Raw genomic sequence first — 12,198 nt, 5'->3', positions numbered from 1 at the left:
CTGTCAATGGTTTCAAGTAAATCAATTTACTGTAAGGACAGAACTAAAACAATTAGAAAAGTTAAGAGTTGTGGTTCTTATACACTGCAGTTCCAGACATTATTGCTATTAGTATAATGTATTTTTATCATTAAAAAGGAGATATTTCAAAAAGTAAGCCAGCTAGAGTTATGGCTCTTGTGCAATGCACTTCCTTTCAACATAATCTATTACTGCGTCAAGTTTTAACAAAATCCCTTCTAAAGTTTGGAGTTATGCTCAAAACAAAATTAATGCATTATGACTAAATAAAAAGAGGGAAACATTTCAAAAAGTCAACAAGGTAGAGTTATAGCTCTTGTACACTGCACTTCCCCTCAACAGGTTTGTAGTTCATCAAATCATAGAAAGGGATATAATTCCGAGTAAGCAAGATATAGTTGTGGTTCTTGTATAATGCATTCCATTTAATGGCATCTGTCGCTGTATGAATTTTTAACAAAATCCCTTCAGTGGTTTTGTACACATGACCTGGACAAAGAGTGTTACATACGAATAAATACTACGACCACTTCCCCTTTGAGATAATAATAATCTCAACATGAGACTTTAAAGTGGGGATGGATCAATGGACTTATGCTGAATCATATATACCAGTTCCTTTAACAGATCATCTATAAATGGTGCCTCAATATATAAAATTTCAAAATACTTTCAATTTGTTATTTGGTGTAATAAAATGAAGGGTTTAGTCAAGTTTCTATACACATGCAGGCAGGGTGTTAATATGAGAAAAATGATTCAGAAAACACCTGATTTCACAAATAATGTCACATGTTGCCAAGCAACTACATGAAAAATACATCAAGACATAACAGTAATAGGAATTAATAGGAATTTGTGAAAATTACTGTCAAATTGAGATACATAATCATATTGTATTTCTCACATACACAATAACTGACTAAACATTATTCTATAGGAACGAGATGAAGGGTGCGAAAATTAATTTGTTTTACAGCACAGTGTGACATGTTGTTGTTATAGATGATGCAGTACTTCCAATAAGGTGGTACTGTGCGTTTTCTTCGACCTAGCGGGGAGGAGAAAATCTCTGACTTATGCAAATAATGGTAATCTCAAACAAGAGCACCGCCTTGCGGGTGCTGACGCTCATCTGATTTTTTTTGTGTAATAGAAATATTGTCCTACCCATGATTTTCTAAGTCTAAAAGGGCCATCATTCTTGCAAAAAGCAGGATAGAGTTATGTTTCTTGATGTTCAGTGTCTACTTATGATGGTGAAAAACTGTTGCAAGTTTTAAAGCAATAGCTTTGATAGTTTATGAGAAAAGTTGACTTAAACATAATACTCAACCAAGAAAATGATTTTCTAAGTCCAAAAGGGGCAATAATTATTGCAAAAAGCAGGATAGAGTTATGTTGCTTGCTGTACAGGGTCAGCTTATGATGGTCAACAAGTGTTGCAAGTTTCAAAGCAATAGCTTTGATAGTTTAAGAGAAAAAGTTGACCTAAACATAAAACTTAACCAAGAAATCTGATATTTTCTAAGTCCAAAAGGGGCCATAAATCTTGCAAAAAGCAGGATGGAGTTATGTTTCTTGCTGTACAGGGTCAACTTATGATGGTGAACAAGTGTTGCAAGTTTTAAAGCAATAGCTTTGATAGTTAAGGATAAAAGCTGACCTAAACATAAAACTTAACCAAGAAAACTGATTTTCTAAGTCCAAAAGGGGCAATAAATCTTGCAAAAAGCAAGATGGAGTTATGTTTCTTGATGTACAGGGTCAGCTTATGATGGTGAACAAGTATTCCAAGTTTCAAAGCAATAGCTTTGATAGTTTAGGAGAAAAGTTGACCTAAACATAAAACTTAACCAAGAAATCTGATATTTTCTAAGTACAAAAGGGGCCATAAATCTTGCAAAAAGTAAGATGGAGTTATGTTTCTTGCTATACAAGGTCAGCTTATGATGGTGAACAAGTATTCCAAGTTTCAAAGCAATAGCTTTGATAGTTTAGGAGAAAAGCTGACCTAAACATAAAACTTAACCAGGCAACGCCGACGCCGACGCCGACAACCGCTCAAGTGATGACAATAACTCATCATTTTTTTTCAAAAAATCAGATGAGCTAAAAAACCAAGCAAAATAGGTAGGGCAATACAATTGTTTAATTCCGTAATCTTTTGGTAACCAACGACTAATATTCAACACTACATTGGTTACAATGTATTTGGTAGATGGCCACTGAATTATAAAGAAATCAGGTTGCCGAATATACCGTAGATTCCCGTGTATAATGCGCACCCCCGATTTTAGCCCATAATCCTGGGAAAAAACTTTTTTGGTCAATTTTGAGATGGATGGAAAATGAAAGTAGAGTTTACATCGACAACGGTAATAATTTTAATCTCCGCGATGGAGAGCAGCATCGATCTCGCGGAACTTTCAATTTTTGTTTTCTCGAAAATAAAACCACTAAAATATTGTTATATTTGTAGTTTTACCTTTTTTAATTAACTATTTTGAATAAATAAATAGCAGCTGATTCAATATTTCGGAATGGTATTTTTCAAAATGACATGAGCTTCTCAATTCACACCGATAACAAAAGGTGTGATAGTCTTTTTGTCACGATCAAATAGCCAGTAATTACCGGCAATTAACATGTCACCTTGTGTCAATTATGTTGTTCACAGTTTGATCTCGGTTAAAGATAATTCTCGATCTTTAATTAGTATCATAAATTTTGTGATTTATTAACATTTCTTTCATCAAAATACTTTTAAATTTATATGAAACTAATTTTGTTTGAAAGAAAAATAAACCATTCAATCTTTTACAGAACATAACAGCAATCTTAGATTTTAGCGGTGACAGTAAGCGCAGGGAGTAGTTTCCCTTTACCAAAACATCGGTAACAAACTTGTTTTGAAGTTGGAAAATTGTCTATACCTGTGTATTATGCGCACCCACGATTCGGGGCGCATTATACATGGGTATCTAGGGTACTACATATCCTGCACAATAATGCAGTGGACCGTCGCGAAACCCCACCCAGCCAGGTCAATTAAACTGCACAATATACCTTTGAAAATATCAAATGCCTATCTTTTACTAAAATATTTTATCTCTTTTAGGTATTGTCTTCAAAATCCTTATCAAAAATATTAAACTTATTTGTGTTAGTTTTATGATATAAAACATTTCCAACAAACTGGTATAATTTTGTCGTTTTCTTTGAATATAAATAATCAGTTCAAGCAACACCTAACATCAGCTGTTGGAGGATAGCAATGCTTAATTGCTAAAAAGCATTGTAAGTTAAATAAATGAATATCAAAAGTCAAAGAAGCGGCATAACTTTGACTAAAGCAAGACTGTTATAGGACCTATGCATTGCAGGTCACAGTGAACAAGTGTGTCAAGTCTGAATCCATTCACACAAGTGGTTACTGCGGCACAGGCTTAAATTACCTACAAAAACTAAACCAAATTGGGACAGTGATGTAGACGCTGACAAATGTCCAGCTGAAAAATAATGCTGAAGAGTACAACTGGTGACCTTTTCACACGGCATAGCTTTTATATACAGATGTTTTGTGGACACATTGTCATATCCTGGTCTAAGGTCAATGTTCTTGACAGTTATCATTGTAATTTATGTTAAACAAAATTAAGTCCAGTATCACCAATTTTAGTTGTAAAATATAAAAACCATGGTCAATGACTCTTCATTCTTTAACCTCTGCCTGTGGCAAATATTTTTTTCCCAATTACCTTAAAAGGGTAATTTTCACCCAGTTTTGTTTTGCCAGTATAAACATGTGAAGGAAAAACAGCCATGCACAACATCCCTTACAACTTTTAATAACAGGACAACATACTTTTCTTTATCTGGTGACTGTCCTTCAAATAACTAAATTACTTCACAAAGTAATGTCTTTCAGGTTTTTGTCTTCAGTGGTACAACAGAAACAGATAACTAAGGCAGGTGCTTGTGACAAAGTCTGGGACTTCGCAATATGTGACACAATGTCTACTTATTGCTAATGTTTATGCCAAAAAAAAGTCACTGAACTTTCCCACATGCATAAAACACACAAGAAAAGTGACGTAAGACCTTCAACCAGACAAGACTTAAATGACCTAAAATCTTCGACTTCTAAGTGGGACCTTGACCATTGCACCACACGTCTGGATCTTGAGTATGCTAAATTTTCTTATTATGGTGAATGTTTGTGCTAAGTTTTTTGAAAATCCAGCAATGCATAGCAAATTTATTGCCTTTTTTTGTTAGGGACAGACAGTGACAAAAAAGATACAAGCCAACCTGGAAGTGGTCAATTTTTTAAAAATCAATTTTAACCTAACAGCCAAAAAAGTCAATAATATTTCAATGATAACCAATACATGTGAAGAAGCAATATTTATAGCATTCGACTTCCTTTATTCATAAAGGAGTTTGTTTGTTCGCTTTTTTTAAGTATTTCAGTATTATGGGGAAGACAGTACCTTGACAGTTATCAGAGAATCATACTTGTAATGGAGTAAGACTATATCCTGTTTATGATCTGTCTTGTTTGCAACAAAGACCTACAGCATTCTATTTGCACAGAGTATCCTGATTCTAAATAATGCATGCATTTAAGATTCGTAACCATGGTATACTGTATCATGTTTGTAAACAAAGCACATAGTATCATGTTTCCTGATTATCAACATGACATACACAATCATTTTTGTAAAGAGGCACAAAGTATCCTGTTTGTGAACATGGCATACAGTATCATATTTGTTAAACAAGGAGCTGCGTTCAATAAACGCTTGATGCCCTGTGGCATCCTTGTCCATAGATTTTGCACCGAAGTCCAAAACGAGGTTACCGTCAAGGTCAAACTGAGGTTAGGTGATGTTTGAAGATGAGGAATGGTCACAGTTTACATTTATATTTGTATCAATTCATTCTTGTAAGGGGTATTGATGCTAGACGAAACGGTCCCATTTGGTTAACCAAGAGATGGCCCATATAAAGCAACCTAAGTCCAAAATGAGGTCAAGGTCAAAGTCCCATTTGGTTAACCTCGTACGGACTGACAACGGACAGGACAATCACAATATGCCTCTCCCATCAGTAGATACTGGGGGCATAACAAGAGCTGTCCATAAGACAGCCAAGCTCGACTATTCGAAATATTGTCCCAGAAGCAGGAAAATATTACCCAAAAAGGTTAAATATCAAAAGAGTTTTAAGTTCAAAAGGGGGAATAATTTGACCAAAATGCATATCAGTTATTGGACTTGCTGCTATCAACTAGTTTTATAACCTTGAAGGCACATGTGAAGTTTCAATTCAATATCTGCATTAGTTTTGGAGATAGAAACTTGCATGTAAAACTTTAACCAGAATTTTCAAAGTCCAAAAGGGGGCATAATTTGCCCAAAATACATGCCAGAGTTATGGGACTTGATCCAGTGAGGTTAATAATTGATCTAGAAAAAGAAAAAATAAGTTTCAAATCTATATGCCTTTTAGTAATAGCTGTATGTACTTGCACGCAAAACTTTAACCAGAATTTGCTAAGTCCAAAAGGGGACATAATTTGGCCAAAATGAAGGTCAGAGTTATGGGACTTGCTGCTATCAACTAGTTTTATAACCCCGAAGACACATGTGAAGTTTCAAATCAATATCTGCATTAGTTTTGGAGATAATAACTTGCATGTAAAACTTTAACCAAAATTTTCTAAGTCTAAAAGGGGGCATAATTTGCTCAAAAAAACATGTCAGAGTTATGGGACTTGACCCAGTGAGGTTGGTAATTGATCTAGAAGAAGAAAAAATAAGTTTCAAATCTATATGCCTTTTAGAAATAGCTGTATGTACTTGCACGCAAAACATTAACCAGAATTTTCTAAGTCCAAAAGGGGGCATAATTTGGCCAAAATGAAAGTTAGAGTTATGGGACTTGCTGCTATCAACTAGTTTTATAACCCCGAAGACACATGTGAAGTTTCAAATCAATATCTGCATTAGTTTTGGAGATAGTAACTTGCATGTAAAACTTTAACCAAAATTTTCTAAGTCTAAAAGGGGGCATAATTTGCTCAAAATACATGTCAGAGTTATGGGACTTGACCCAGAATGGTTGGTAATTGACCTAGAAAAAGAAAAAATAAGTTTCAAAGCTATATGCCTTTAATTGATGGCTGTATGTACTTGCATGCAAAAACTTAACCAAGGTGTGACGCCGACGCCGACGCCAGGGTGAGTAGAATAGCTAGACTATTCTTTGAATAGTTGAGCTAAAAATACACAGTATGTTACAGTATCATGCAAGCACTCCTTATGACAAAGGCATACAGAATCCTGTTATGACAAAGGCATAGTGCATCCTGTTTGTAACCCAATTGGGATATCATGTTGAGTAAGAGAACTATGTATTACCTGCTGGTCGCCCTGGTTCTGGCCTGGACAGGGGTATCCACTGTCTCTGTGGAGGGGCACTGGCATTAACTGAAATTAGAGAACACACATCAGATATAAAATATAAAATTAACTGCAATACAGTTATTTGTTTTAGATGATTTATTTTTTGTAACTAAAACAGTAACAGCAACAACCAATATTCAGATAGTTCTGCACATTCAATGAACCAGAATGGGTATAGCTTCATTTATCTGGAAAAAACATAAAATAAAACTTCAACCCTGCATACAGAAAGGAAATCATGGCAACACATGTATTAACTTACCAAAAATGCCTAATAAAATATTGTTATAAAAATGCTGACATGTGATAAAATTCCAAATAATGTCCAAAAATCAGTTTGAAATATGCCAATTTCTTTAATCATAACCAAATTATCGCATGAATAAAGACTCCAGTTAACAAAATAATATACAATGTAAGAAGTTTCATTAAAATCTACATTGTGGAAAATTTACATTTAAATAGGGGGTCTATTGCACTACTAGTTTTACAAAAAAATTTCTTCTGTTTTGAGGGGCTTTCTTTCGCTCTGTTTCTCTTGTAAGAATGCTCTCTGTCTGTACTGGTACAGCATGAATGGCTACATTTGTATCTTAAACACCTTTGAACATGTTTGTCATAAAAATGGTGCATTAATACGAGACTGGTTATACAAGTGCAAAAAGAGCTCATAAATGAGGTCCACTACATGAATATAGTTTTGAAATAAGCAAACACTATAAGGTATATACAGAACTACACAAAATAATATTGACATTCCCGCTACAGTAAAATGCTTAAATCATCAGTACAACATAACTTCTATAGAAGATTCTTGTTTGAAGTTATGGTAAGACAATATGAAGTAATTGACATCTGTTTGAATTACTAACAACATTCTCTCCACAAAGTTCAATACAAATGGATACAGCCAACTGACGAACCTTCAATGATGAAATACTCGTATTCACCAAATAAAACACAATACAAAAATCAATGATCACTCGCACTTACTTTGAAAGGGGGAACAAATTGCCAACAGAATCAAGTTGCTCAGAGAATAATCAATATGTATATATGTAAGAAACTGTTGCCTGTAACAATGTATAATAACAGAATATATAAAACTAAGAGAACATGAGCTGAAAATAAGGGCGTAGAGCATGATTCAATAAAAACTGAAACCATTTTCCCTCATAATAGCCAACAGCATTACATGAAAGTAATTAAAAAACAATGAAGTGCACTAAAGCACTTTTCTTTCAAAATAACTGGACAAAAATAACTAATGATACAAATCACAAGGTTCCAATTTCTATTTCTGCTACGAATAAGACCAGAGTTTTTTTATTTTTTGTTACTCGGATTTTGGGCAGAAAAATGTTGACAGGAGGAGGGAAAAAAATAAAAATAAAAAGGCAGTAAAATTTACTAAAACAACAGACGATAAGTGATCACTTCAAATGTGTTGCCTGAAAGGATTTTAACACTACTTTAATACGCATTTAACATGTAATACAAAGAAAATTACCATTCTGTGTTTAACTTTTTTATTATCTTGAACATAAAATTGATGATTTCAAAAACTTTAACAAAATCACTCTTTGGGCATGGGTACTATTTGCCCTTGGTCATAACATCTCCGGTGAGTATTAAATTGATGATTGAATAGCAATTTTCAATGGTCTGATCGGCAGGTTTCATTTTTAGCATGTGCATACTTTTATTTTTAATTCATAAACTTTTCTGACCAAGATCTTTATTTAATACATTTTGATATTTATTTGTTTTGTTTTAAGTCACATTGACACAATTTTATAGGTCATATGGTGACTTTCCTGACTTAAATGGTGCAGGAAGACCCCAGGTACTCCTCTGGGCATCATCTCAGGCAAGAATTGGCATCTGGGTAGAATGGCCTACCTTCCGTCAGCCAGCTGGATATCTTTTTCACATGATGACCTGAGTGGGGCTCGATCCCACAGAGGTTAGGGGCAAGTGATTCAAAGTCGGGCCACTCTTTATTTTATATTCGATGGCCAGAAAATGACTGAAAGCATAAGTAGCTAGATAGGTCCCTGAAAAGGATTTGTATGCAATGGAATATATAGATAAATACCTCCAATCAGGCAACTTGTAATATATATATATGTCTATATGTCTTCATAAGCATATCACAGGGTTTTATCCCCCTTCATAATAGGGTCCTTCCCTCAGAAAATATCTTTTAAATTATGCAGTTTTCCCCAAAAACTGACTTTACATCAGGTTTTTTATTCCCCTTTGCCCAAACACCGAGCTGTTTTTGCTCCAAATCACAGGCCTGGGCCCCCTCCTGGTAAAAAAAAACAACCCAAAATCTGAAACGGATGACTCCTTTGTTTGGCAGCACTTTGTTGCTCCTATACCTCATCCTCATGTAATATATAACTGCCAAAGGTATGTCAAATTCACATTCAGTATTGCCGTTGTTATTTACATCGGGTAAATCTATGTTTTTCTAACATTTTGAGACACCGTTACTGACCGTAACCTTTACAGAACTTGTTTTTCGTTGTTTTATTGTCTATATACTAGATCACAAACCAAATATTCCGCTATTCCATCGCGCATAAATCGTTCAAAGACAATCTTAAATTTCACTCAAGTTTTTGTTTACGTACGGGAGACGCTTCCATTTAAGCGGAAATTGCGCCTATATGACACTGACGGATAATGCGTTGATGAATATCGACATTGTCGTCATCGTCAGAATGCAGCAAAACATCGATCGTCGCCCGAAAATAATTTTGAAATTTTTGAAATTTCAATTTTTATTTTTTTTGAAAATGACGGAAAATAGGGTCAGCGGGTCTGAGTAACGAAAAATCAAAGAACTCTGGCCTAAATAAACTCTTGTGCAGGGATATTTATAAGCAGCTGATATTAATGGATTGCGATAATTTTATTTTAACGGTACTTGGTAAAATCCAAAAACAGGTAAAGCAGGTGTATTTTCCGATAAGTGGTGTTGATTTGTATATTGTAGTATATTCTTTACTCTAGACACGATGCGTCATTCCATAACAGATTTGTAGTCAAGTGGATAGTGTGTTGGATCTCTATTCTTTTTATGTTTGTATGGTGTAGGTTCGAGTCCTTCTTTTTAAAAATGATTTTACTAATTCTATTTTTACAGGTCTTTTTTATATCATCTTTTGTATTTATTTTTGCTTTCATTCTTGCAAGAGTTTTCTCTATTCATTTTGCAATGTTAATAGATTTAATATCGATTCTAATATGAGATCCTCTGAAAAATATTAATATGCACTTAGTATAAGTGCACAAAAAAATCATGATACAAATAGTTTTACCTGCATTCTTCTCCAGGTAAAAACGTGTTAGAAAATTTAAGAAAAGTAGCTCGTCCCGTATTCGAACCAGCACCGTAAGCTTACAAATCATACGTGTTAACCACTAGACCACGCCGCTATTTACATCGGTTTTGTGATATAATATATTTGTCATGTAATATTTCCACCTGATTCCCTATTTCATTGTTATGGGTTAATCCGGTATTAGTAAATAAAGGCCACAGTTATCGCGTTTTGTTAATACAATAACTCCAGTTAGCAAACAATGTGTGTTTGCACTAATGCATTGTTGAACTTTTAGGGGCAATTTTACAGGTATGAGATGGTACTTGGGGAAACAAAAATAAGCCCAATAACAGTCTAATACAAGAGCTGTCACTAATGGTGACAAATGTCCCCGCAGTACCTTGACTTTTGACCTGGTGACCCCAAAGTCAATAGGGGTCGTGTACTCAATAAGTACTATTAGCATGTGAAGTTTGAAGGTCCTGGGTGCAGTGGTTCGCGAGTAAAGTGCCTTCATGCAAGAAGTTAACGTTGTGATGAACTAACGAACTAACGGACAGTTGAAAACTAATACGCCTCCCTTCAGGGGCATAAAAAGGGGTTGTAACAAATGTATTTATCAAGTCCAAAACGATTAATAGTGCTTTGTAATTTGTTGACAAACAATTCCTGTTCAGTATCAGAGTCTGAGTCTTGTCACATTCACACATTAAATTATACCTCTACTAACAAAATTTTTCACTTGCACAATAGTGGATATTTATGGAAATGATCTGTTAACATCACTAAGTTCCATCATTAATTTATTGCAAATTAAACAATTCACAGCAAATAAGTACAAGGCTATATTTGTCAAAGTTGTCTCCCGAGGCCAACCATTAGCGGAATCTGCTTGTTTGCTTTGAATGTTTCCAGTTTTTGATTAATGCTATTTTGCTTACACTCTAGGATCATGGGAGATTTAGCAGTCATCTGCATAATAATTATTATTATAACACGATTTAGAAACCATATAAACTGTCAGGAACATTGTTAATTCACAAACATACATATTAATTCACTTAAATGCTCTTAGTACATAGTAAGAATAATGTCCCTAATTAACCTAATTTTCTTAATAAATTTTGTCACATTTTCACGTAAAATTTTCATGTAAAATTGTTCGACATGTCATAATATCTGCACCCTGTAGTACTCCAACTTCTGTATGTGTACCATACAAATTATAGTCTTCCCAGGTTTGCCTGTATAGCCCCTGTGAAAAAGGTTCATGAACTTCATGAATTTATTCATGAATTTTTAAGATTTCATGAATTATCAAAAAAGTTCATGAATACAAGGAAAAGTTCACTAACTTAAATTCATGAAGTCTCAAGTTCAAGAATATTACTTTCATTTCATGAACTTGTAAATGTAGTTCATGAACATTTTAGAAAATCCATTAAATAATTTAAGAAATTCATGAACTTGAAAATGAAATTCAGATAATGATTGAAACTGCGATTCAGGAACTACAGGGTTATGACCCTGTAAAAAATGTTCTAGTACTAGTATTAAGTTCTTGAACATTCAAGAACTTCTGAAGAACTAAAAGAACTGTTCTTGAACCAGCATAACAGTTCTTAGACTGTGATTCTAGAACAATGATAGTTCTTGAACACTGGTTCAAAAACTGCAAAAGTTCAAGAACTTATAGAACTTTACCAGTTCCTGAACAGTTACTGTTGGTCTAGACTAAGACTAAGAACCAAAATTGTCCATGAACACAGGTTCATTAAAAGTACTAAAATTCAAAACCTTTTTCTAGTTCAGTGTAACCAGTTCTTGAAGCCAATTGTGAGTTTCTGAACTGTTCATTCATTAAACATAAAACTTAAGTTTATTACCTTTTACAATAAATGAATAAGTTCATGAACTTTTCATGAATGTTCATGAACATTAAATTCACAATGTCACATGATCAGTTTCCATTATTTTGTTGCACATGTGATTCAGCAATTTTTGAGAAGTTTGTGCAGCAAATAAGAAGGAAATAATTATCATACTACAGTTAAGAATGGTTTAAAAGGAACATGAGTATACTGAAAATCAAATAAGTAATTATGGTGTTGTCATAAATCGTTCATTTAAAAAAAATAAAATCCTGTTAAAATGTCACAAGTTTTCACGACCCTGAGTAAAGTTAGTATCTGAATTTCAATCTTGAGATTAAAGTAAATTATACATTGTTTAACTTAATGTTTTGTATTTTATACAGCAATTGTTTACTTCTTATTATGCTCCCAATCCCACTCTAGTTTACTGTTTTACTCAACATGTCATTTGTCGAGGGTGGAAAATGTCATTGTCAAAGTGACTCAGCAGAG

General features: G+C 34.0%; 1 protein-coding gene across 2 annotated transcripts in view; it reads right to left on the bottom strand.

Moving 5' to 3' along the window:
- The window catches only part of LOC123563394 (CCR4-NOT transcription complex subunit 6-like), an 82,639-nt gene that overhangs the window by 30,222 nt on the left and 40,219 nt on the right, over positions 1-12,198 (bottom strand). For both annotated transcript variants that reach the window (XM_045356151.2, XM_045356150.2), the window contains one exon: positions 6,450-6,518. In XM_045356151.2, the coding sequence (XP_045212086.1) occupies positions 6,450-6,518 (69 nt within the window). The remainder of the gene's footprint in view (positions 1-6,449; positions 6,519-12,198) is intronic.

Source organism: Mercenaria mercenaria, chromosome 2 (assembly GCF_021730395.1).
Source record: "Mercenaria mercenaria strain notata chromosome 2, MADL_Memer_1, whole genome shotgun sequence".
Taxonomy (NCBI): domain Eukaryota; kingdom Metazoa; phylum Mollusca; class Bivalvia; order Venerida; family Veneridae; genus Mercenaria; species Mercenaria mercenaria.
This window is presented reverse-complemented; position numbering and strand designations above follow the sequence as displayed.